Here is a 27,543-nt window from a genome sequence, read left to right as displayed (position 1 = left end):
GTAGTGTACATAGAGGTGATTGTATAATAGCTTAAAATGATGTCTTACTTTTGTATAATATGGAGCAGTACAGGGGTGGGTATAGGTTTGTTGAAGGCTGTGGGTATGTGGGGTGTGGGGGAGGGTCTGGGTGTGTATGGAGGGTTTATGGGGGGATAGATAGGTGGGGAGGTGTGGGGAGGGTATGTATATGCAGGGTGGGGGGAGCATGTGAGTGTGTGTGGATATGGGGTGTGGGCGGGTATGGGGTTTCTGGGCAGCTGTAAGGAGGGTGGCTGGGGAGGGTTGTGGCATGTGTGGAGGGGAAGAGTTTCCCCACGGCCCCCCTCACAGCAGGCAGACCTCCCACCAGCACTTCTCCAAGCCTGGGCTCCACACTCCTACCACTCCTGGCACCAGCACAGGCCCCATGCTCCCACTCACTGCCACTTCCCCCTCCCATCTACTGGCTCCTTCTGAGTCCTGTGACCCAGCGCTGCAGCCAGAAACCACACGGTACCAGAATGGTAGGTAGGGGGTGTGGAAAATGGCAGCAGGCAGGGAAGCAGGGAAATGGCAGTCGCAGGCAGCGGGGGAGTGGCACCAAGCAGGGACACTGTCATGTGGCCCCCACAGCTGGGCAGAGAGGCCGCGGCTCCTTCTGCAGGGCCTAGGGAAGACACGAGCATGGGGCCCATGCCAGTGTCCCGGGGCCAGTGCCAGAAGGGCCCAGAGTGGGGCAGCAGGAGCTCAGGGCCCAGGCCTCAGGGGCTAGGGAGCCAAGCCATCTCCCTTGTCTCCCTGCTGGCTCAGCCTGGTCTGGCTCCATAGAGCCCCTGCCAGCCTGGGCCCCACGCTCCTGCTACCCCGCTCTGGGCCCCTGCTGGTGCTGATCCTCAGACACCAGCATGGGCCCCAAGCACCTGCTCACTACCACACCCCCACCACCTGCTGCTACCATTTCTCCCCTTCCCTACCTGCCGCCATTCTCCTCCCCGCCCCCCCCCGACATGCTCCAGCCCCATGTGGTTTCCAGCTGCAGCGCCAGAACCACAGGAGCTGGCCTGGCTGTGGGGATTGGGGCAATTGCCCGGGGTCCTCCTCTGCCTCCCCTTCCCCTGTTCTTATCTGAGTTTCCCTCTCCCACAAAGGGAGGCAGGAACAGCCCCAGGGTCCCAGGCCAGAAGCCTCTGTTAGGCAGAGGCTTCCATCTGGGGGTGGGTCAGGGCCAGCCTCACTGCGGTTGCTGGGTCCAATTGACCCTGATACCTTGTCATCTTTGACAGGCACCCAGGGCAGATAAACATTCATTTTCAAATTTTTTTAGGGACCCCATGGGCCAGATAGAATAGCCAGAACCAGCCCATCGACTATATTTTACCCAGCCCTGATTTATCACCAGATGCACGTTCCATTAGGTTGTAAGGGTTGGTGTATTAGCAGTTCCAATTACACAGTAAGGAACTGTAAAGAACCATCAAAGAGCTACATATTCAGTGATATACATTTGTGCAAACATTTTTGCAACATACTGATTTTCTAGAACTTCTGCATTCTAAGTATTAAACAGATCATTTATGTTCATGGTGTCATTGTCTAGCACCAGCACTTCCTTGTCTCAGTGAAACACTGTGGCCTTCTTAGAGCTAACTACAGACAGTCAAAAAGCCTGAGGCTGAATTGAGTCAGTCTTTGCAGGTTAGTCTAAGCTGCAAAGATTAAATCAATAAGCAAATAAACAGACATTCACTTTTGATTCAGGAAATGTAGCCACATACCTGCAGTGGCTCAAGCCAGAGACCAGAAGGCACAAGAGCATGGCTATCTGGCATGTAGCTAGTGTAGGCTGTGTGTTTGCTCCCTATTCCTGCTGCCCCCAAGGTCTCTGGGATTTGGAGCCCAGATTCACAACAGCAGGATTCTGCAGGGTTGCTCATCACTTCTTTCTGCTTCCAGGTGCCTCTGGGATTTGTAGTCCACAGTCACAACCAGCACTAAGTAAGCAGAGCAGGAAATCTCCATGCTCGGGGGAAGGGAAATTTAATCCCCCACCCTGGGCTTAGACCCCAGAAGAGCTTTGCCGGGGGAGGGAGCAAATGAGCCAGCCCTCTCTGCTCCATCTAGGGAGCAGAGGGGTGGAGCCATCCCCGCTCTCTGGAGCAGACAGCCCAGCCAGCCCATGGCTGCAAAATGATGAGATGCCAGGGGACTCTGATTTAACGTGAAGTAGGAAGGGGTCTGGGACAAAAGTTTCATAAAACGGGTTGATCTAAATCAGTTAATTATGATACTACATTCAACCAGGTTTATCTTAAACCAGTTTCAGCCTTTTTAAAACTGTTTTATGTTTCTGTTACAGGTTTAAATCAGTTTCTGATCATTTAAACTGGTTTATGTGTAACTTCTGTCCTTGCCACGGTGTTTCTCTTTAGGGTCCTGTTATGATTCATTCAGAGTGGGTGGTTAGATGTCAAAAATTAACCAGGACCTAGAGGCCTACCAAGGTTTCTAAAGCTTTCTGTGTGCTCAAGGGCTCATACTGTTGATGCTGACCTTGTTACACCAGCTGCCAAGGCTTATCCTATTATCGTGATGGCAGGTGGACAACCTTAGAGTCATTCTGGTGACTACACAAAGTTTGTTTGGATAAACCTAAACGGCTATTTGCAGTGTAAATAGGATATTATGGAAATCAAACAGCCTCAGTCCACCCACACAGATTACTTACCTAAATGCTTCTGATAAATAGAGGAAGAGGTTATTAAATCTCTACCGGGGGATTCCATTGTGTTCATCTTTTGAAAGAGTCCCCCAAGTTTCAAGGGGACATCTTGCTCAGATATGAAATTTTTCATTGTGCTAGTACTCTGCTGCAGTTGTTTCTCGAGCAGAGCCAAACCACTTCCTGCTGAGGATGTCGACTGTGACCATCCTGAAGTCTTTGAAGCTGTGGATATAGCCCTCAGAAAATATAATCATGACAAAGCAGATGGCAACCAGTTCGCTTTGTACATGGTGATGGATGCCCAGCGAACAGTAAGTACACTTTGCAAAAAAGCATTGTGGAACATGTTCACTTATTAGTCTATGCCAAATTTAGCCCACCTCCCTGAGGACAGGTAGCATCTTACCCTGCAAGTAGTTGTAGTGAAATCAAATTTAAATCTTTTGTATTCAAATTATCTCCTATTTAGAACCCCTGCTTTCTCCAATTCCATTCATAGCATCTGATGAAGTAGGCTGTAGCCTACAATAGCTGCCTTCTGCAGTGAAATCAAAGGAAGGGATTTTAGAGTAAAGCAGTAGTCAGCATGAATAAAGGCAGAGAAGAGGCTTCCTTCTGGAGCTCTAATAATTATAGGCCAAACTATGAAGCTTTACACATATACTGGTGAGCAATTCTTGTCAGCAAGATCAAGTTTGCTAGAAACTACTCCCTAATATAAGAGACTCACAGTCTGGCCCCAAAACAGTCTTAATTCTTGTCAATGCAAGGAGGAGAGGTCTAAAGTATGGATGGGCTACATAGTAGTATCATAGTTTCTAGGGTCGGAAGGGACCTGAGCAAATCATCTAGTCCGACCCCCTGCCATGGCAGGAAAGAGTACTGGGGTCAAACAACCCCAGCAAGATGTTCATCTAACCTCCTCTTAAAAACCCCCAGGGTAGGAGCCAGGACCACCTCTCTTGGAAGTTGGTTCCAGACCCTAGCCGCCCTGACCATGAAGTAGTGCTTCCTGATATCTAGCCTAAACCTACCCTCTGCCAGCTTGTGACTGTTATTCCTGGTCACTCCTGGCGGTGCTCGGGGGAACAGTGACCCCCAATGCCTGCTGATCCCCCCTGACTAGTTTATAACAGGCCACTAGATCCCCCCTCAGCCTTCTCTTTTGGAGGCTGAACAGGTTCAGGTCCCGTAGCCTGTCCTCATAGGGCCTGCCCTGTTGCCCCCTGATCATGTCAGTGGCCTCTTCTGGACCCTCTCCATGCTAGCGACGTCCCTCTTGAAGTGCGGCACCCAGAGCTGGACACAGTACTCCAGCTGCGGCCTGACCAGTGCCGCATGGAGGGGGAGGATCACCTCTTTGGACCTGCTCGAGGTGCATCTGTGGATGCATGACAAGATACGGTTTGCCTTCCTGACTGCCTCCCCACACTGCTGGCCCATGTTCATCTTGGAGTCAATGATGACCCCCAGATCCTTTTCCACCTCCGTGCTGACAAGAGAGGAGTTCCCTAACCTGTAGGTATGGTGCCGGTTGTTCCTCCCCAGGTGCATCACCTTGCACTTGTCTGTGTTGAATCCCATCCTATTCTCATCCACCCACCCTTGTAACCTGTCTAGGTCTGATTGTAGCCTGCTGCATCCCTCCAATGTGCCCACGTCCCCCCACATCTTAGTGTCATCAGCAAATTTGAACAGGGTATTTTTTACCCCCTCATCCAAATTGCTGATGAAGATGTTGAACAGCGCGGGCCCGAGGACCGAGCCCTGCGGAACCCCACTGCCCACATCCCTCCAGGTTGAGAAGCCCCTATCCACTACCACCCTCTGGGTGCAGCCCTCTAGCCAGTTGGCGACCCAATTGACTGTGTGGGCGTCAGCCCCACAGCCCCCAGTTTCTTAATGAGAACGGGGTGAGAGACAGTGTCGAAAGCCTTCTGGAAGTCCAGGAAGACTATATCCACTGCTACCCCTGCATCTAATGATCTGGTGATCTGATCGTAAAAGGCCACCAGGTTGGTCTGACAGGACCTGCCACTGATGAACCCGTGTTGGTTGCCCCTAAGCATGCAGTCCCCTGCTGGCCCCTCCTGGATGTGTGCCAGCATAATTTTCTCAAAAAGCTTGCCCAGGATCGAGGTAAGACTGACTGGCCTATAGTTTCCTAGGTCCTCCTTCCTCCCCTTTTTGAAGATTGGAACCACGTTCACCCTCTTCCAGTCCTCTGGGACCACACCAGAGCACCACAAGTGCTCACAGAGCCGTGCCAGGGGTCCTGCAATGACCTCGGCCAATTCCTTAAGGACTCTAGGTTGGAGTAGGGCTGTGCGAAGCTTCGGGTGATGATTCAATTCAGAGGAGACTCGGCCCAATTCAGTGGCCAAATCTCCAAATCCAAATCGAATCAAGACATCATTTTAAAGGTCCGAATCGATTCAAAGCTCTCCGAATCTTCAGAAAAGATTTGGAGAACTTTGATGATTTGGGCAGTCCCCGGTGGCTGTAGTAGGGAGCTGCAGCCGACTCTGACCTGATATGTACTAGAGGCGGGAGAGAGGGGGTGGGGGAGTGGACCATGGGGGGAGCCCTGCCAGCCCCCCTGACCCCCGCCCACTCCCCCAGCCCCACCATAGTTGCCCCTACCCACCCCAGCTCCTGTTACTTTAAAGAAAAGCCCTGGTGCTCACCAGGTGCTGCTGGGTGGGGGGGCAATCCCTGCTGCTCCCACTGCCCCATGCTGCATGGGGGACTCTACACAAGCCCCCTGCCCCCACTCCCCCAGCCCCCCATGGGTGACCCGCCCTGGCCAGCTCCAGCCCTTTATGGGAAAAAATATGAGAAAAGCCCCAGGACTCATCATTCCTGTTGAAGGGGGCAATCCTCCCCCTCTCCCCCCACCTCCCGCCTCCCACCCAGCAGCACCTGGTGATCCGAGGCTTCTTTTTTTTTTACAAGTGCCGGGAGCTGGGGCAGCCATTGCTGGGCTGGGAGAGAGGCGGGGGATGGGCATGGCCTGGCTGATTCAGAGATTCGGCCAAATCAAATAGGGACAGTGATTCAAATCACCAAATTGAATCACTGTCCCCCCGAATTGGCCGAATCTGAATTGAATACTAGCCGCTTTGCACAGGCATACTATGTAGCTCCTTTGAAATCAATGGATCCACTTGAGGAGCAACATTCTACTCCACATGAGTAAATGTATCAGAATTTGGCCCTATCATATGACTGAGTCTCTCCAATGCCACCAGGGCAGGACTAAGTCAGACAACCAAGGTGTCTGTTCCCAACTCTACTACTGCCACAACTTGTCACCCTACTAAGTGAACCTGTTTCCTTTTCTGTGTTGCGAATGTTGTTTACTCACCACTAGGAAAATTTTCCTGCTGGCGAAGCTCGCTTGTGAGGAAGTTTAATGTGGTCTTCTCCTGAGAAGAGCTGGTAACAGTCATGATAAAAATTCCAAATAATGGACTTAACCAATGATGGAAATATTTTGAATAAATTATCTGTGGACGATATGTGATTGGGGCTAGTTCTGAGTCACATCTTTATCAAAAAAAGACCAGGCACTCTCTTAGTCAAACATGAAGGAAGCCGAAGTTGGAGGAAAAAAGGTCAGGCAGGATCTTTTGCCTCCAGTCTTTTCTGTTCAGCATTAATCAAACAAGAGTATTTACTCCCAAGGGCCACACAAAGACAATGTTACTAGGAGGATAATGGGAGGCATTGCTTTTTCCTTTGACCAGCATTCACATTTGTTTTCCTGCCGCACTAGATTTCAGTATGAATCATTAGACTATTTTACACACAAAGATCTCAAAGCACTTTATGCAGGCATGTTCAAGGTCATAAAGTGAGCTAGCAGTAGAAGTGGGACTAGAATTTATATCTCCTGACACTTAGGCTCCATGTTTTCTATGCTTGACATCAGCCAACGTACGCTGGAAGGAGGTAAAGGCAGAAGGGTCCAAGAGCCCCAGGGACAAGAGGCAAATTCCAGGGTACCAGAGAAATTTTCTCAAGCCCCCACTGGATCACTGAATTTGTTTGGGATCTTGCTCATAAATAAAGCCTCCTCCTTACATGCAGAGTAAATATAAAAGGACAGATTTATTATAGAAAATAAAGGCAAGGTAAACACACAAAAATACCAAGTGCAATTTAAAACACTAACAACTATAAAGCACAGTTTATAAGTTGCACCCTCTTGGAGAGGGTTCAACTATACCCAGACAGTCTTGGGCTTGGGGGTCACCCAAAGGGATAGCTCTGGGGGCCTGCACCCCAATACCTGCTACTTAGCAGGAGAGCCCTACGAGCTGCTCCTTGGGATTTGCTGCATCTTGGGGAGCTGCTAGTGAGCATAGGTCCTTCCGCAGTGCAAGGGGCCCCTCATTGCTCCCTGGAAAGCTGTAGGGCACTGATTTCCACTTCTGCATGGTGGCTTTGAGGCTTCAGTCAGCAAGCCACACCCTCCAAAATTCCTAGCCCTGATCCTCAGCTCTGCCGGATCAGAAAACTGCAAAATAACTCAAAAAAGAAAAGCCAGGCCTATCCTGGCCCAGGCCTGAATGCACAGAGGGATTCAGCTGCACAGCTAAGAAGAGACCCAACAGCTGTGGGGTGAGGGGGGCACCCATCCTGGGTGCTGACTGTGAAGGGGTGCCAGGATCCCTCCTTCTCCAGGAGAGTCTTTCTCGTAGCAGGGAAAGCTCTGCGCAGCCCCTGCCTGGCCAAACGAACCAAGCAGAGCAGTGTCACATGAAGCAATGTATCTGGGGGACGGGGAGTGAGTGGGGCAAGCAGAATGATGCTCCCCCTGGCATCTGGGAGCTGATGCAAAAATAGGCACAGCCCTGCCCCCAATATGTGTGTATGGGGTGGGGGAAAATGAACAGGACACCCGGATCCAATCTGAAGGAAGCCTGGGCACAAGAGAGTTGACACTGCTGATGCTATGCAGCAGTCCAGAGGATAACATTTGCTTTCCCCTCACCCACGCCACTGAGCACCCCCGCCCCACCCCACACACTCCGTGAGTGACCAAGGCTATTGAAAGAATTGGCCACGTTCTTAATGCTTCCTCTAAACAGGAAGTAGACTTTACATTTCGGCAGTCTTGCAACACCAAATGCATTAATTAATTGCCTTGTTATTACATTTTCATGTACATTCATTATTGATAAGCTACTAAAACATAAAAGCTGACTGGCGAGAGATTGAGCCTGCCCCAGTGAAAGGCATAGCTATTGGTAATAATAATGAAACAAAGCAACAAACAATAAAACAAAGAGGCAACCCCCTCTCTTGTTTACACCTACAATTCATTGGACTGAACTGAGTTATTATTCCTGGCTTTGGGCAAAGGGCAATCTGACTTAAAAATTAAACCACTGGAGGATCCGTAGAAGTCCATTTGCTCCTTAAGAGTTAGTTTACATCAGCAGATGATTCGGCCCAGTATATTTTTAGAAAACCTTTGGTAGGTATTCCACGGCCCAGGGAGCTGCAGCAGGTCTGTTGCAATGCTTGACAATATACAACAGGAAATAAGAGAAAGCCTTGGGCCAAAGTCTCCTCTCAATTTTCTCAGTGCAAATCCAGCATCACTCCACCATCACCCACTTGGCTTCAGCATGGCAGACCTGGGGATCTACCTCCAGTTCAAGGCTGCAAGGACTTGAAGGAAGACAAATGTAATCACCTGCAGGTGCAGACTCAGCTTTGGTGAGGTTACCACCGAATCCCTAGTGACTAAAACCAGTAATAAGCTTGGTTTAACATCTCACTCATAAGCTGCATCTTACATGTTGCAGTGCCTCCAATTGCCATGTGAGATCACTGATTTGCTACTGAGTTTGGGGCATGGAGAGAAGTATCTATTACTATATTATCAGCGCCAGTCTGCGTTCTGCCAGGGTTTTCCTGGGACAGTTTCTCATCCTTCTGCCGAACTCGCTCAGCCCTGCTAAACTGATAAAGTCCGACTCAAGCACGGTCCACAACGACAGACCTGCAGACCATTGAACTAGCAACCCACATTTTCTTAATCAGAGTGCACAGACTACAAAGGAGTATTGAAAACATAACTGTTTCTCTTTCAACCTTCCTCCATCGGAGAGACAGTGTTTTGAACAGCCTCAGCAATGGCTAACTAGAACAAAGTCTGTATTTGGCAGGGTAAATTACTGGGTCAGAAAGATTTTAGAGATCAGCTCAGTGGAGACCAGTAGCTAATTTGAAGCCCATTTTATACCTCCTTGCTGTACACTAGTAAGTTAACCTTAGCTCTTTGAAATACTCATTGCCTCCAATGCTCTGCTGTCTTATTAGAGTGCGAATGATGACTTCATGTTGTTGATTTTTTTCCCAGGCAGGTCCTGGCGCACAGTTCTTTGTGAAGTATCAAATAAGAGAGAGCACTTGTACCATTGGGGAAGGCAAAGCCTGGCAAGACTGTGATTACAGAGAATCTGTGGAAGCTGTAAGTGGCTGCCCTCTTCTTTCAAAATTCTCTTTCTGGAAATAGCAATGTAATCCACCAGTTACCAGTCTCCTGGGGAAAGTGTGCAGTTCTGCTTTGAAAAGCGACTGTGCCAATGGCATTGTGGGGTTGTGTTTCACTAGGCTGGCAGAAAAGATGTGCTCCTGCAAGTAAAAAGTAAAAAGATGTAGCTGGGTCCCCTCACACTTATTGCTACCTGCCAGCCCTACAAACCCAACTTAGTGTGTGGAAGTCAAGTCATGAGCTCTCTCTTTACATGCCATTACTGGTAGAAAAAAGATTCAGCAGGCTGAGTTGTGCCCTGTGTTAAATCTGTATAACCTGTGTTGCCTTCAGTGAGATTGCACATATGGAAATGCTTGGCATTAAGTGAATGTTTTCATTTGTGGCACTTGAGAAGGAATAGAAGCTGCCTCATTCTCTTCGCAGAGTTGTCTTTGGAGGGCTGACAGGAGTCAAATGCAATCTAAAAGTGTTTTCATCACCAAATCGATGGGTGCCTTCAAGGGCCAGACCTGCTGAGCAGGGAGGAGCTATTTTTATGCAAAACATTTTCAAACTAAAACTGCAGTGTAAGTAGGCATGGTACAAGAGGCTGGAGCAGTCTGTATACACTGGGGGCAACTATCACAATAGATACCACATGCACGTATGGAAAGCTTGGAGCAAATTGACTCTAGGTCTGTACCAGTAAAAACCACCCTGAGTAGGAGAGGGGTAGAAAATTCACGAGGAGGGCCTGATGGCAGTTCAAAGAATCACAAGCTTCCTTCCAATGGAGATTTGCAGCCAGCCCGTCCCAGGGACAGGCTGTAAATAGGGCAGCCATAGGATTCAGTACACCTCAGTACCTGTATAATTCCTGTTTGGCCCCTACTCCACAAACCTCGGGTCCCACCTGAATCACCATGAAGTGCTGTGAGCCCAGCTGCCCCATGAGATCCAGATTCTGTGCTAGCAGGGGGCAGCTTTAGCCCCGGTAGTTAAGTTTGCAAATGAGGCATTCTTTGTTTATTGAAATGTATGCATTCCAGGCGCCAGGTGCATTAGCTAATTAAGAAAGAGTTGCAATATAAAATTAGAGATTCCAACCACATTTGTTAATCATGAAACAAAAGATACCTTTCATACTATCTGCTTAGCCCAGCTCCCGCTTTCCTGTGATCAGCCAACCCGCCCCTTCCACAGCAAAATCTTGGACTAATTTAGACAGTAAACCCGACAGTCCTTCATGAACAATCATGATTCCTCGTGTCAGCCTGTATTCCTCTTATCCACTAAGCACTGGTTACGCTTCCTGACTGTATTCTGTTTCAACAAAATGCTTCAGGAATATTTCACACCAATAGGTGTGGTTCTAACTGGATTGCTGCATCAAGTGAATTAAAAATAAATGGCGTCATCTGTGTCTGTAGGAATCAGGAGAATGTACTGCTGAAGTTTACATTGACAAGACCCAGAAAATAAGTAATGTTTCACAGGAATGCAGAATCAGGCCAGGTACGTGACTGTTCAGGGGGACATTAGGTAAGTACTGACTAAAACAAAAAACAAAAGAGCGCACGTTGAGATCTTCTGGTAATTTTAAAGAAAGGAGCATTGCATCACTCCATTCAGGACCTCATTAATCATATATCATAGGCCACCATGCAAGGAGAAAGTGAAATTCTGCTCTACCTTCTTATGCATGTAAGTGCTGAGTCAATGAAACACCAATAGATTATTAGTAAAATTTGGTTTTGTGTAAAGAAACCCAAAGCACCTGAGCAAAGTACCTCTGAAACCCTTAGGTCTCTACCAAATCAAAAAGGATTTTCACTGGACCAAAGGCACATCTATGACCTAGGGATTTGCTTCCCTCTCATCAAATTTTAAGTCTCGATCCCCCAAATACTGAAACAACAAAAAGCTTTGTTGCATGGGAAAACTGTAGTTTCTCACTTTCTTCCAAAATATAAAGGGCTGCACTCATTTTACTGAAACTTGCCACAAAAAAGAGGCTTCACAGAGAAAAAAGTAAAGTGGACAGATTTATCCTCCAGAGTAAAAGTCTGACAGTGGTGGAATCATCAAAAGATGGTGGAATCTGAAAATGACCCTTTCAAAGGAAAATACTTAGGCCACTTGATTGGCACTACACTGCTTGCTTATAATCTACACATCTGCATGGATATCTGTGAAATGCCCCTGGAATACATTCCTTTATTGGAAAGACATTACCAGGCTCGAATGCATCGGAGCTGGGCTTCTTTCTTTAAGTATCCAGAGGGATGTAAACATAGACTCATAGAAATTTAGGGTTGGAAAAGACCTCAGGAGGTCACGTAGTCCAACCTCCTGCTCAAGGCAGGACCATCCGCAATTCAATCATCCCATCAGAGCCATGGCACACTGCAGTCATGGCTGTGATTGCAGTTAGCATACTTTAGGGACTGCTACCAATGCAGCTGCAGCAGCGCAGAGCTCAGAGTAGGCTACCCAGCCTAGCACATATGTGTTTTGCAGCTTATCCTGACTCCCACGTTCCTGTGGCTATACAGGTAACAGTACCCCAGCCGGCTAGTTTAAAGCTAGCTTCAGTGTATGCAGTGCCTGCAGGGTAGACAGTCTCCAGGTTTTACTGCCAACTACATCTTATTTGATTTCAGATGCATTTGCAGGGCAATGGTGACATCTAGTGCCAGTAAAGTTAATGAGAAGTATGTGTATTACACAGAGGAGTAATGTGAGATATGCATTTAAATCTTCACTTGTAAAACTACAAATATAAATTTGAATTCAGTATCTTAGCCAGGCAGCATGAGAAGCACTGCTCTTTTACCAAGCTAGTGAAAAATATACAAGTTTGTTCACAGCTCAAGAAAAGAGTTAAAACCATAGCCTCTTTAGAACAGAATGCACTCTGTGACTATATCTGTCTGGTTTCTGACTGATCACTGAAAATAGGAACTTGGTTTTTTGTAACGGATATAACTGCTTTCCCATGCCACTGGCCGACAAGAATCTGAAGGGTCAGATTCTGCTCTGCTACTCTGATGTGAATCAGGAGTAGCTACAACATGTACATGCTGGAAATAATCCACACTGGCATTAAGAGCAGAATCTCATCCAAAGATTCCTGTGGAAAGAGGTCAATAGCAATGGGTTCAGCCTGGTGAATGATTTCACAGCTCAGTCTCTCATATGTGAGCACCATATTGTTCAGCCATTAGTACTGGAACAGTTCTACCATGTCCTTAAATTGTTCCACTGTAGCCAGTTTACATCAGGTGAGGATCAGGCCCACAAACACTACCTCAATTCCATAGAGATCTAATACTCACTTTGATTCTCAAGTTCACTGAGTTATGAAATTAATTTATGCATTGAACTATGAAATTAATGTATGAAAATCCAACCCATCATTATCAGGCAGAAAACAGGGGTAACAGGGTTAGTGGTAGGGAACACAGTCTAGAGCCTCCTCCATTTAGGCTTTTAGTCAAAAATAGCCCATCGTGGTGGTGCCTGAAAGTTGATTTTGCTGAAAACTGATAAGCATTGGGCTGCCTGGGCAAAAGTTAGAGGCAGCTCTCACAATGGCTAGGGACAATTGATTCAATCACTGGAGGTTAGTCTAACCTGGCTAGGCTAAATCAGTTTTGTAACCAGACAGACATCCCAGAAATGTAGGCACATGCCTGCAGTGGCTCAGGCTAGAAGCCCCCACTTCCTTTCCACAGTGCTGAGCTGAGGGGGGTGTGGCCACGCCCCTGCAGGACGCTCTGATTGGGGGGGTGCTTCCTTCCTCCTCAGCAACCCAACAGGGGATGTTTATCACCCCTAAGTCTGTGCTTCTCACCCCATTAAGAAAACAACAGAGGCACATTACCAGCTGTCTGGTGATTCTGCCTTTGTTCCATGTGCAGCAGCTCGGAAGTAGCCAGCACGTGGTCTGCTAGCTAATGCTGAGAGGTGTCTGTGAGGGACGGGGGAATGCTTGCTTAGCAGGCACTGGTGAGGGGAGTGGGGAAGCAGAAGCCAGGCAGATGCCTGCAGAGACTGTCAGAGCTGCAGCCAGGGAGCAGAGGGGAAGGGCCAGCTGTGCTGAAGAGCAGAGAGCCCTGCCCAGAGAGCATGCCGGGATGCTGGGGGGAGTCTGATTTCATTTAAACCAGCAAGGGGTCTGGGACAGACATTGCATAACCCAGTTTGAGCCAAATCAGTTAAGTCTGGTTGGGCTTCCAAGGGAGGTAGTGCTCTCTCCTACCTTGGGGGTCTTTAAGAGAAGGCTGGATAAGCATCCGGCTGGGGTCATCTGACCCCAGCACTCTTCCCTGTCTAGGCAGGGGGTTGGACTTGATGATCTGTTGAGGTCCCTTCCAGCCCTAGCATGTATGAATTTATGAATCTGTGATACTACATTCAACCAGGTTTATCTCAGACCAGTTTCCCCCATTCTCAAGCTGGTTTATGTGCGCCGAACATCTGTTCTGTTACAGGTTTAAACCAGTTTCTGATCACTTAAACCAGTTTATATGTAATGTCTGTCCCTGGCCAATATGTCTGTTGAGCAGCTGAATGTAAAACTGTACGGGAGCTCTACATCATGGTGGCTCACCAGAAAAGCTGCCAGTTCAAATATTAATGCTTTGTGGAGAGTATAAGCTCTCCGTAGATTGTGAGCTGTTCTGTAAAACCAGACCTCAGGGAAATCTCTCTTTATTGCAACTGTAACTGGGGTATTTGGTGGCTAGGGCCAGATTAATGCATACACAAACTAGGCACATGCCTAGGGTGCTAAGGAAAAAAGGGACCCAAGTTGTGTTTATTTTACATATTATAATTATTGAGTGAATAGAATATATGGAAATATACAGTATGAAGTAGGGGTCCACAGGTTTGTTTGCCCTTGAGCCCACTAAAGGGTTAATCCGGCCCTGCCAGTGGCTTTTGCCATTCTCTTCTCCCTTGCTGATAAATGATATCCTTTCTCAAACATCATCAGAGCTATGTGTTATAATTTCTTCTTAAAAATAGAGAAGAAAAAGCCTAAAACTAAATCTTAGATTCCAAGACTTCAGAAATGTAGGGCTGAAGGGCTTAGTATCTGATTCCAGATGTGGATCCCAATTTTGCTGTACTGAACCAAAACTGAAAGTCTATATGTCCCTCCAGGGACTTGCATCTAGATCTGTATTGCTGTATTGCTGTCTATTTGAAGGGAGTAAACATTCTCACTCCTTAAACCAAGCGAGACTTTGATAACTGTCTTCAGCTATAAAAAGGATTGATATAAATAGGAGAGTGATCACCTATTATCTGTATCCGCAGGGGGCATGACAAATAATAATTGGCAAGGAGGGAGATTTAGGTTGTACAGTAGGAAGACCTTTGTAACTGGGAAGGTGATTAAATACTGAAATAAATTACCTAGAGAGGTTGTGGGTCTCTCTCTTTGGCTGCTGTTAAGAGCAGGATAGACAGACATTTGGCTGGGATAATTTAGACACAGGCCTTGGGCAGAGGGTTAAACAAGGTAGTCTTGTGAGGCCTCTTCCAGCCCACTGTGGCACTAAGAGTTCACTTACGCCTAGTCAGCGAGAAGCAAGGGGATTTCGTGATAGCGGCTCTCAGAGCTGTTTGAATTAGAGCACCCCATCCCGGAGCATATGTATAAATGTCCATAGTACCCAAAAGCTTGTCTAATATTCCTCCCAACTATGCGGTTGATCCAAAAAAAGATATAAGCAAAGAACCCTTCCTTCTAAGATGCATCTTGCACTATCAAGGCTACAACAATAAGTGAAGCTGTTTCTTTCAGAAAATCTCATTAATTTTTTGGTTGGTTTGTTTTCCAGCTCATGTGTGTGCTGGATGCAAACATCCCATGGATAGCGACAGTCCAATTTTGCTACCCATTCTGAAGCTTGCTGTTCAAAATTTCAACAATAGAAGTGAGAAACACTACCTTTATGATGTTGATGAAATAATTAAAGCCACAAGTCAGGTTGGTATATTGGATTTTTCCTTCATTTTAGAGAAGATAGTACTTTGGCTCCTCCTATGCACATATTCCTTGTTTTTATTACATTTTTATGTTATACTTCACAGTGATAAGATGTGTGCTGTACGAATAATACTGTATTGTTCCAATTATAAGTCAATCTTGCATATAAGCAAAACCCATGTTTTCAGATTTAATTTTAGGGGAAAAAAATCTCTTGAATATTGGTTGATGTTTTTAAGGTCAACCAAAAATCAGATATTACAGTGCAATGAAAGGCCGATTGTCAGCAGGCAGGTTTTAGGTTCATCCTACACAGAAGTCAAGGGCAATTTTTATGCCTCTTCTGGTGGGGGAAAGGTAGACTTATAATCCAAACTATATAGCGTTTTTCACTTCTATAGAAGGGGAAACTGAGGCACACATTGTTGAACACCTGACTGTCACTGCTTCTAGCTATGGACTCTAGGCTGTTACTAAGTATGGTTTGTCTTTGAGCAATATTCAGTATTACTTCAGCTGTTCCTCTTGCCAACGCATACTGTCAGCGACTGATGTGTTTTATGGCAGTGAGGGACAACTTGTTTGGCAGGCATGCAACAAATTAGCCCTGCACCCTCCCCAAGTGCCACTCCAATCCCTCTCGCCAGCATAATCTGCTGGTCTGCTTTCTGCTTCCTTCCCTGTGCAAAACAAGGATCATATTTTCCTGCTGTGCTGGGATGCGATCTGGCTTACAAACTGCAGCATGACTGAAAGCTTTGGATTGAAGGCCCTGCAAAAATGTTATGACCTTGCTGTCCATTTGGTGACTTTATTAAATAAATTTTATTTCTCAAAGACTTACTGAATCATTTGAGAATCTCCTGAATATCTGTTCTAGGTGGTAGCTGGAACAAACTATGAAGTTGAATATAAGATCAAAGAGACAAATTGCTCAAAGGATAAATATCACGATTTACATCCAGAATGCAAGCCCGTTTCTGGAGCTGTAAGTAATCTTCACGTATAGCTGAATATACATGTTAGGAAATAATAACGACGAGAAAGATTCTGATTCTGCAGAATAGTTAAATGTTTGCTCCACTTCAGGTCACTGGGACTTCAGCATAGGCTTAAAGTTAAACACGTGCTCGTTGATGGTACTGAACAGTAAGTGGCATGTTTGAGTGCTATGCTAAATCAGGGCTCTTGAAAAGTCTGCAGGTTCATGTAGGCGACCAGACGAGTCTCATTAAACCAATAAAGCTTTATTTTAAACGAGATCCCGGCCAAGTACTCTGCCTGGGAAAGCAGTAAAGTCATCACTAAAATGGCAAACGCTTTACATAGTTTCAGGCAGCTAGCTCCTAAGGAAAGTAAGTAGCCAAATTCCCATTCTTCTGCATAGCATCTGAGTAGGAAAGGTTTGCTGGAAATAATAAATAAATACATATACTGCACGGAATTACCAGCTGGCTTGCACAGAAGCTTTTCCAACGGGAGAGTGGCTTATGCAAGTGGGGCTTATTTAGTCTGCAGAAGAGAAGACCAATGGAGGATTTGATAGCAGCCTTTAATTAGCTGAAGGGTGCTTCCAAAGAGGATGGAGTGAGACCATTCCCAGTGGTGGCAGATGACAGGACAAGGAACAATGGCCTGAAGTCTCAGCAAGGGTGGTTTAGGTTGGATATTAGGAAAAACTTTCTCACTGGGAGGGTGGTGAACACTGCGATGGATTACCTAGAGAGGTGGTAGGCTCTCCACCCTTGGAGGTTTTTAAGGCCCATCACGACAAGGCCCTGGCTGGAATGATCTAGTTGGGGATGGTCCTACTTGGAGCAGGGGGTTGAGGTCTCTGGCAAACTTATTTTTCTATGATTCTAAGCATTCTCGAGGAAAAATGACCTCTTCATCCCTACCATTGCCAAACTCATGTTGTGGACTGTAATGGACAGTAATGAGCAGGCTACCAAAAGCTACTTATATGTCAGCAAAATTTATGTGTGGCAGATAAGTGTCACTGCAAAACGTCTCTCTGATTGCTGTTCACAAGTTATTAAGGGGACGTGCCTCTTCAGAAGTGTTGTCTGGAAGGAAAAGGGATGAGACCACTCTGTTCTGAATTGATAAGGAAGTGCCTGTTGGACTATCTGGGTCCATGTCCTGGCATTACAGACTTGCTAGTTAACCTTAAGCTCATCACTTCATCTGTTTGAACCTCCATTTCCAACTCTCTCAAAGGATTCATGAATTCAGCAAAGTTCCCAGAACTGTAAGACCGATCACATGGCTTGTAGTACTAGGTCACAACTGTTTAGCTACCCAACTGTTAAGTAACTTTATGAGCTGACCACATACAGGGGAGTAGAATAATAGGGCAGTAAAACACTGGGACTGAGAAGTGGTGGACCTTGAAGTTTGTTTTAAGACCCAGCTAGACAAAGCCTTGGCTGGGATGATCTAGTTGGGGCTGGTCCTGCTTTGAGCAGGGGGTTGGACTACATGTGAGCTCCAGAGGTCCCTTCCAACCTTCATGTTCTGTGAGTCTATGGTTCTGTGTAGCATTTGTTAGAGATTGTCAGGTCTTGTCAACGTATCTGCAGCTGTACTAGCCTCAAACTAATGCATTTGAATCGTTATCTTCTAGTGCAAATTGTACTACTGTGTGCTCCGAACCACAAGAGGCAACAGCTCAGGGAACAGCCCAAAGACTTGGTTCTCAAAGGATTAATCACCTTACACTCTCAGAGAAGCCAAAGGCAGTCAGTAGCATTCATAACTATCCAATCGAGCTCAAAGTCTTTTTTCCCCTATAAGCAGGGGAACTGGGACATTTACATGAGTTCAGTATTCTTAAGAACTGTTGTTTCTTTTTGAAATGCAGCCTGAAGGTCACTGTGAAGCCAAGGCTTTTGTGGACCTCAGCAACACAATTGCAAACATCGTAGAGCACTGCATGGTTCCAGGTATGTGGAGATTACCATCATCTGGAAAGTGGTGAAACTCCAGCTGATGTGTGACAATTACAAATGAATGTGTAATCAAAAGTAAAGTCACTGAGAAAATAATGAGAGGAGAAATGCTGCTGGGAAAGAAAAAAAAATCAAAGGTCTTTTCCCCTCCCACCGGGAAATATTAATACAACATTTTCTCATTTCCTAAAAGTAGGTAAAACAGCAGGGAAAGTTGTTATCTCTGATCTGTCCACCACCTTCTGTCTACTATGGTATGTTGGGCTGGCCACTGGGCTCAAAACAGGAATGGCTTGGGATCTTAGAGTTAAACCCAATATAAAGGTCTGCAGAGCAGCTTCAACAGCATGATTTTTCACCTAATGATTTTTCACCTAAGCCGCTTGTACACATGACAGAGGTTTAGTCCTCAAGGTTTTCTTTTATGCCCCCTAAACTGAAACAGTGTTTTTGAACACGGTTTCAATTTTTCCACCACATTACAGTGACTGGTGACCGGAGAAGGTGGTGGGGATGGTGCATGGAGTGTTGGAAGCCCGGGCAGGCTTAGGGACGTGTTGGATCAGGCGCCTCCAAGCTGGGGCAGCACCCGGCCAGCAAGCAGCCCACCAGGGCTACCAGCACCCTGTGCACTGGCCCAGAAGCCTTCTCCAGCTTCAAACAAACCCAACCACCATCCTGCCATCTTCCCACACTGCCCCAGGGGCAAGCCAGCCCATTCCCAGGTGGCCCCAAGTGTCCTGCCAGCGGCAGGAGACTGCCGAAGGCAGAAGCAGCAAGGAGCCTTATCTTTATTTTCTGCGGATCCTGCCTATCCCTCTTGCAACCAGAGGGCAAGCTAACAACTGTGTTGTTGCTATTAGCAACATTGCAAACTCATTGTAAGCCCCCAAAACTCTTGCATGTATACAGGGTGACACCATTAAGCCACACAGTGACACTGTCATCCCATGTACATGGTAATGGCGCCATGTGTACAAGTACCCCTAAACTTTACTTAAAGGTAGAATCAACTTGCTTACTCCTTTCTCCCATCACTGCCAGAAGAGGATCTTTCAACAGACATTAATGTCACACCATTCATCTTCACTAAGTGATTTTTCAGATATGCTTCCAGAAAATCTAGATTTTCCAAGAAGCTCCAGTCCACTCTCCCACATGGCAGAGAAGTCCACCATGTAGGGCCTACACAAAGATACAGATGTGTCCAAAAAGATACATGGAACAACATGGTCAAAACTGGATTTTCTATGAATATCCCCTTCATAAACTATACAGCCACAGCTATCCCAGGCTGGTGTCTTCCCAGAGCTTGCCCACTAATGTGTAGTGTTGCCACCATTTGTATTTCATGTCCTTAATTTTATTTTTAAGTTTGATAGCTTACAAACTTTTCAGGGGGTAAAAGTTCCCACCTCTACCTGATTCAGCAATAGCTACTTTACTCTACAGTTACTGAATGCAATGTGGACATACCCCCAGACACATTCTCCTCCAAATAATGCTTATGATAGTCTCAAAAATACAGTTGCTCATGCCTTATAATGTGCACTCAGAGATTTCAAGGCTGGATGTTGTCTCATTTCCTTTAATCCAGCACTCACCTATTTACAGATGAGTCTGTTTGTGTCTTGTCTACCAAATATACTTTGTATACACAACTCTCACTTCTAGAAGCAGACTATTGATCAAATACCCTATCTAGCCTTAACTGTTAAATTTACATTTTTCTCCAGTACATCAACATACATGCCTCCTACGGAAGCTCAAATATTTAGGTTCAGACTCTTAGGCTCAAACACATTCCATTCAGATAGCTATGGATTTCCAAACAGATGGCTCCCGAGCCCTAATACACACTGCATCTTGTTTTATTCTTTGGATTTATTTGTAACCCAATGTTTCTTTCTGATGAGGGAACTGCAGAAAGAAAACCAGTCTGTGCAGGCTGTCCAGTTCCAATCCAAGTTGACAGTCCAGAACTGGAGGAAGTACTGAAGGCTTCCATGGAGAAATACAATTCAGAGAGCACTTCTGATTTCTACTATAAAATTGAAAACGTATTTCATGCCACAGTCCAGGTTGGAATTTAACCTTCCTTTTTAAATTCAGTTTCATTTAATCTCATCCCTCCTTATCTTGTAGAGATGGGCTTAGGATGTGGTACATCTACAAGTAAGAGCTGAATCAAGGCTCATTTTGAACCACCATTTCACCTGTATTCTCAAAATTTCAATCATCTTACTTTGTATCCAAAAGGGAGTAAAAAAAATCATTCCTTCAATACCATTTCAATATGGCAGGGACCCGAAATCCTGTGGATAGATACAGGTTCAGAGATCTGCTTTTTTCCCCCCATCTTTCTTTACCAAACCCTTTTCAACATTTTATAGCTGTCCAAGATGCAAAGTAAGGTATTAGGTAAGATTATTCAGTGCATCCTCCAGGCTCAGCATTCTATCCTATAATAGTCTCTGATGCCTTGTTTGACAATAGTTTTCACAGGCTCAAAAATAGATTTCCTCCTTATTTCTTTGATAATCTAAGTACTTACTTCCAAATTCTGCTTTTGGTAACATACCATAGTAACGTCACAAAAGTAGCATTACTGTAGATTCACACCACTATAAATTGCAGAGCAGAATCCAAATTTGTAACCAAATTTGATCTGTATCTTCAACTTGTCAATAAATGAGAATGCACACTTATGGCACTGTATAAATAAATAGTTCCTATTGTAGACCTAAACAGGTCTCATTGTCAGGAAATAATGAATATTCACCACAATTTATCCTGTGCTAAATGCCTTATAGAGCAATGCAAACCTCTTCTAACCCCTCTACTCAATTCTTTTCCTTTAGTGAATTTGAAAAATTCAAATACTTATATTATAAGCAGTTATCATTTCAGTACTGGGAGATGGGACCTTAATACTCACTGCTGCAGCTTTCAATTGACACACGCTTCTTTGTTTGTAGCAAGATACATTGACTAAAATCCTGAGTGATGAGACTCATATTCAAAGTAAAAATACTCACATAATTGGGAAAAAGCCAAAACAAATCAGTTTATACGCTGCACAGGATTAAAACAAAAAAATCCCCATCTTCTCTACTTCCCCAAATTGTACCAGCTACAACTTCCTGCTTATTTGCCTTTCTGCAACATGCCTTCTTTTATATTGCCCCATGCCTGTAAGCCACCATTCCTGAGCCTTATGTCATTTTGCCATTTATGTTCTTTTTTCCTCCAGTTGCAATACTATAATATTAGCAGGTCAAATGGAGTATAAAAAATGAGTCAATCAGAAATGGATGTAGATTATGACATTTTTCACGCTCACAATTCTTTGGATCAGTTGCTTCTTTTTAGAATACCATTTTTATTTTCTGTGATTCCTGTATAAGAAAAAAATGCATATTTACTGAGGAAACCTTCTGACTGATTTTTCAGATAGTTGCTGGAAAAAAATATGAGATACATTTTGGTATTCGGGAGACGAACTGCTCCAAGTCAGAAGTGGAGAAACTAAATGAAGACTGTAAAGCTGTAATTTCTAAAGTAAGTAATCAGGATGCTACAGGCTACCACATCCAGCACCTGTTTCCTAATTCACCAGACAGAATAACACCGGAGGATGTATATCGTAAACTCATGTAAAACAACACTATTGTGGTTCTAGGTTCAGTTGCCTCTTCCACTAGCCAACCAACTCACTAAATATCAGCCATCCCTCATGCCACAGTCTCTGTACATGGTGCAAAGTTGATGGGACATTTCCTCAGTTGTGAATCCAGCTGGAAGGTGGGAAGGAGCAGACAGGGTGTGGGAAGGCCCAGATACTGGAGTATTGTGTTCCTGAGGGCATGAGCCCAATGGACTGGACACAAAGGAGAGCATGGCTGGGTGGAAAAATCGGCTGGTGGTGCTGAAGTGAATGCATTTGATGCTGAGAGGATTTGGTGGAAGGAGGCACTGCTGGAAATGGTGCTCCAAGGCAGGAGGGGCTGGTGGGCAGGGGAATTTTATTCCCTTTCTCCTTTCTTCCCAGCTGCATAGTGCTCATTTCTCCAATTGAAAAATGTGACTGCAAGGAGCTGCAAACCCAGCTTTTGCCCTTAATCCCTGTCTACCTCAATTTACCCTTCTTACATAGGGATAACAACATTGATACTTCCCTACATCTCAGAGCTTTTGGGAGGATTAACTACCTGATCTTGTAAAGCACTGTACATTAAAAGTGCTACAAATTATTGTTGTGTATTCAACTGTATGATCCATATAAGCTTCCTAAAGCTAAATAAAACTAAATGGGGATGTTTTCCAGTAGAGGAACCTCCATAGTTAGAACAACTACATTTTATAGATGTACATATACATTCCCTATTCATTGTGTTTAAAAGTGTCATTAAAAAACTGTATCATTACACACACAAAATTCTGTTTCTTTGTGATACTTTATTGTTTTAAAACCTCATGTTTCCTTTTTGCTTTGGTCACAGATATCTTTAGACTGCACAGCAAATATATATGTGGTGCCGTGGAAGCAGGAAATCTTCCCTCAGGTTAACTGCACTGAAGTGGTCATGGTACGAATCCTAAATAAATTTATTCTTCCATTTCAGCCTATTTGAAGCACAGTAAGTAAAGGGGGAGGAGGCTCATCTACATGAGATGCTATGCCACCGTAGCCATGAGTACCACATGATTGCCCAGTGACAAATGCACAGTGGGGCACACATGTAAATGCACCCTGTGTTGTGGAAAAATATTTGCTCTCCTCTATCCATTCAGTTCTCAGATTACCTCTGATTTGTTCTAAAGTGACAGGAGGGAAATGTTTACTTGTTGTCACGTTAGTAATGTCATGAACCGTCCTTTCACCCTGTGACCCTGGTGGCTTTGTGACACATACACTGAACTAAGGCAATGTATGATATCCTGGGCTACATGAGAAAGAACAGAAGATGCAGAAGAAAGCAGCAGAATACGTAGACACTGTTTTGGTGATTGGATGCCTGCTCCTTTGCTTTTACTATCAAAGTCAAATTCATGAGGTGCGGAGGATTATCAACCCCCGCAGCACCAATCCAGCTGCATAGAATCTAGCTGGCCACCAGAGCATAGCTGTGGACAGCCAAGTTCCTTTTCTGGTGACACATGCTACTGCTGTGTGCTCCACGCCGCTTTGTACGGCCCTTTACTTTTACGATACCAGGACAAGGACATGCCAATATCAAATATTGACACTGTGCTGCAAATTTTCAGCATGGTACGCAAAGTCACATTCGCCACGTGTGGTTTGCACCACTAAAAACAGATATCCAGAGCTGCATACCACATGTACAGGCTTGTGTGGATGTGTCTCAGGAGTTCAGAAATCTCAAAAATGACTGCTAATCTGTGTTTATTATCAGGGGAGCAGACAGTTGTTTTTTCTGAAGCAGCAGTTTCCACAACCCCCATTGCACCATACCAGACCCATATCTGGGATATGTGTACTAACTGACCATGACCACTTGGATCATATCTGTGCTACTAACTATAGTACACCTGCCATTGGATTTCAAATGTGGTTTCACCCTAGGTTTCCTCATACAGTGGCTAAATAAGGTTCAGGTGTTCTAATGAGCAGAAGCCAAACCATGTTAGACATTTGATGTAGGAAGAGCAATCAGTCTCTGTTGGTTAGATGAGAAGGCATTCTTATAAACGATGTTCTATATTACTGCACGAAACAAAGCTCTGCGTTGATCACCTATTCTTAAACACATGGTGGGGTGGGGGTGTAGACATTAACCTAAGTTAATCATTTCCCACTGGTTCCAAATATATATTTTAAATCTGGCGACTAAGAATTCATTATGTAGTGCTTCACAAAATAAAATGAGCCAGGTATTTGCTTTGTGCCTGTATCGAAACTAGTGTCTGACATAAATTACCACATTGTTTTTTCTCCTTGATATGATATCTTATGACTATGCAAAGGGCACTTTAGTTTCAAAATTGTTCACAAATGAGAACTAATATACATACTTACAAATAGCATCAACTCTCATCTGAGTGGGCTATGCCACAATGTCCTTTTCCATGCTAGAAGCAGCTAAACATCAGTGACAGATGAAGCAATTTCTTTACTTATAATCTCCCAACAATTTTGAATATTTCTGGAAGAATGGTTATATATAGTTAAATTATTTCCATTCAGATCATAGATGGATAAGATTATCTAATTTAGTCCAGATAAAACATTTTTGTTAACTGGTTCACATTACACCTCAGCTATAGTTTGCTCCTTATCAAATATTTGAAACTAATGTACCGAGCTCAGGCAACCCAGAAAACTCCCTCTCTCCACAGGCGCTTTAAACATTTTTATTTAAACGTTTACACTGCAACCTCAAACGGAATAGCACGATTTTGTTCCAAACGGTGTACCATGTGCTAATCATTAAATTACTGTAATCTCTTTGTCTAAATATCTAGCATTTCCTTTTAGGTTGGCATCAGATATTCTAATGGATTCACCCCTCTCCGAGCAGCTAAGGAGCATGAAATTGGGCCTGCACAAGAAAATGAGGATGGACAAGGGGCTAGGCATGCACGTGGGGCTGGGCATGGACCTAAGCATGGAGAGAGCCATGGAAGAGAGCGTGAAATTGGGTGCCGGCATAAAAAACATCATAAGAAGGACAAACATAAAGACTCCAAAGACAAGTCTTCTGAAGAATCAGAGGAAAAGGTCCATTGCCCAAGTGAAAGCCAACCACCAAGCGTAGGCCAAGGTCTATTGCAGTCAGATGTATTAACTACTCCTGTGGTTATGGTGGGTCCAGGAGATGATTTTTCTACCCCTGTTATCCCTGCAGAACCAGTTAGCCCTGTTGAAATTGCTTCTGATATTTCTTTATTAGATAAGCTTCCAGATCTCCCAGAACCCCCTGTTCCCAAGTGTCCTGGAAAGCCATGGAAATCAATTATGCAACTCACAAATCCTCCTGAATAGCCCAGATTATTTACAAATGAGGATCTTTAACCTCATGCATCAGAGAAGCCCAATTCAGAATCAGAAAAACCTTTACCTATCAATACTGATGTGGATGATTTTGACCTTGTGGGTGCTTTATCCTTTTAATTTGAACAGTCTGTGATCCATTTTTTCAGGCCAGAGATAGAAAATTATACAACTATTTTCTTTGGAAGCCAAAACATTTCTTAGAAGAATAGTTTCTATAGTTACATACAATACTCAAGAAGGTCACTAGCAAATCCTGAGAACAGAGCACAAGACAATTCTCAGTACCTGATTCACCCCTCACAAGGGTGTTCATTAGGAGTGAGTCCACTGAAATCTGTGACACTGATGTAGAACAAGCAACAGTGAGAGGAAACAGTGGGTTTCTTTCTCCAGTCTTCCAGTGAAGTGAACTGATTTAGGTATTTGTGAGTCCTTTTTCTCAGATGCCAAAAGTATTACACTCACGCCCATTGTGCTAAGTTTAAAATACTGTGGGGACTGGTACAAAGAATTCTGGGAATTATCTGAGGGAACCTAGTCAAAGGATAGCTGTAGGGTGATGAAAAAGAGGTCACACTGTGAAACAGGGCAAGACCCCTCCCTTGGGTATTTAAAATCATCCGCTGGACTGACAATTGAAAAACAATAAAATATAAATGTTTTACTTGTGAATTTCTTTATTCCTATTAACATACTCTCCAATTCTTTACCATATACAGTAGTTGCTTTCTTGGATGAGACGTTGGAGGGAGAGGTCACAGAATCCCAGATAAAATATCATCATTAAGCAAGTCCCAGCTGGAACGCATTTCCTGAGCAGCATAACTATTTCCGCTATGTAGAATATTTGCTGTACAGTATAATCACAGCAAATAACAGCTTTTCCTGTGGGAGATGTTCACAGGTACCACAGGTCTGAGAACAGGCTTATGGACAGTATGGGATGCTTAAGATATCTGACACCTTCTGACATAAGACCCTGTTTTCTGTTACAAACCATAGCTTGTAGTTCAGCAGAAATTGTCTATTCTGGGTGACTACCAAACCCAAAATATTTTCTGAAGTTTTTAACTAAAATATTCAATTTATTTGCATATATAATATTAAGGAAAACACATTATTTTTCCATGTTAAAAATTTATACTCCTCCTTTGCAAAGCCTTAACATTCCCATGGTTTGATTCAGGGATTTGGGAGTTGGCTGGGGGCTTCCTCCTGTGTCCATGCAGCACACTCATGAAATCTGGCCAAGAAAGACATCTCTGAATAACTGGAGTTTGCATGCACTTAGGACAGGTTGGTTAGTGGTTAACAGCTATATTCTCTAAGGGTTCATCTCTGTTGAGCATGTCCCAGCCCAGACATGCGCAGATCTAGGATTTGGAAAAGTGGTACAGATGGTGCATCATCCTGTTACACAGTATCTATTTTTCTCCAGGTAAAAAGAAGCTGAAAACTTTATTAATATGGTAAGGAACTAGGGCCGTACCATTCTGTTCATCTTTGAAGCAAAGAACAAATATTACTTAATTGGAATGAGCTAAGAACAGTTGGCAGGGCTACAAAATAGGAGCTATGTTACCAAGAGCACCTGACAGACAATAGAACTACAGAATAAAGTCTAGCTTGATTAGTGGAACATCAAGACCTTTATAAAGGAGAGAGGGTCATTAACACCTGTGAATGAAGAATTTAGAAGGAATCAGGTAGATTTTAATGTGCCATGGATACAACTGATGCTCTCACTGCTGCATGAACAGCAATGCTGCTGCCACTGCCAGGCAATTGGTTTTAAATTCTAGGTGGAGCAGGAATTAATGAGCTGCAACTGCGTCAGTGCACAGCCCCGCCTCCCTTGAGCCACCCCTTAGCTCAGGGTTGCAAAAGTTGATTAGGACATTGCTGGTAATCGTTCCTCCCACCTGCTGGAGATACTGTGTCACCAGCAACAGCATCAAGAGCAAGAAGAGGGTCTGTCCTGTTCTCACTATGCTCTTGTTGCTGATGCGTGTGCAGAAGGGAGAAGAACAGATATAGGCCAATGAACAACACTGGGATTAGGTTGGAAAAGACACCAAGTGTGGGAAGACAGGAGCAGGAGCTTGTCAACGGGGAGGGAAAATAATATCATGGAAGGGCAGGGAGTGAGGAACAAAAACTAGGAAGAGGGACAGACGCCATGGAAGCGGAAAGGACACAAATAAGGGTTGGGGGACATGGGTCAGAGACCAAAGAGACGAACAGACACGTGGAAATGGGTGCAGATGGAAGAAAGGGGCAGGAGCTGAGGCAATAGCCACCATGGACTGGAAAGGGGCAAGAACTGTGGAAAGGAAAAGGAGCTGAAGGGAACAGAATTAAGTCAGAGAGACC

At 44.7% G+C, this 27,543-nt stretch overlaps 1 protein-coding gene across 1 annotated transcript; it reads left to right on the top strand.

The window, feature by feature from the left end:
- Positions 1-2,723: 2,723 nt before the first annotated feature.
- Positions 2,724-25,842, top strand: LOC149863157 (T-kininogen 2-like). Its single transcript, XM_090051835.1, has 10 exons — positions 2,724-3,015; positions 9,081-9,191; positions 10,628-10,712; positions 15,053-15,201; positions 16,082-16,189; positions 18,065-18,146; positions 20,079-20,233; positions 21,606-21,713; positions 22,655-22,741; positions 24,652-25,842. Exons 1-10 carry the CDS (start codon positions 2,821-2,823, stop codon positions 25,156-25,158), a joined length of 1,587 nt encoding a protein of 528 aa, XP_089907961.1. The 5' UTR covers positions 2,724-2,820; the 3' UTR covers positions 25,159-25,842.
- The last annotated feature ends 1,701 nt before the right edge of the window (positions 25,843-27,543 follow it).

Source organism: Crocodylus siamensis, chromosome 6 (assembly GCF_052110815.1).
Source record: "Crocodylus siamensis isolate JL-2025a chromosome 6, ASM5211081v1, whole genome shotgun sequence".
Lineage (NCBI taxonomy): Eukaryota > Metazoa > Chordata > Crocodylia > Crocodylidae > Crocodylus > Crocodylus siamensis.
Note: the sequence above shows the minus strand (reverse complement) of the source record. Positions and strands in the feature narration are given on the sequence as shown.

Excerpts from the sequence above, each read along its gene's own strand:
- LOC149863157 (XM_090051835.1), top strand. The coding sequence starts at position 2,821 with ATGAAATTTTTCATTGTGCTAGTACTCTGCTGCAGTTGTTTCTCGAGC. Across the intron at positions 10,713-15,052 it reads GGAATGCAGAATCAGGCCAG|CTCATGTGTGTGCTGGATGC; the intron begins GTACGTGACTGT and ends TTTGTTTTCCAG. Across the intron at positions 20,234-21,605 it reads TATTTCATGCCACAGTCCAG|ATAGTTGCTGGAAAAAAATA; the intron begins GTTGGAATTTAA and ends CTGATTTTTCAG.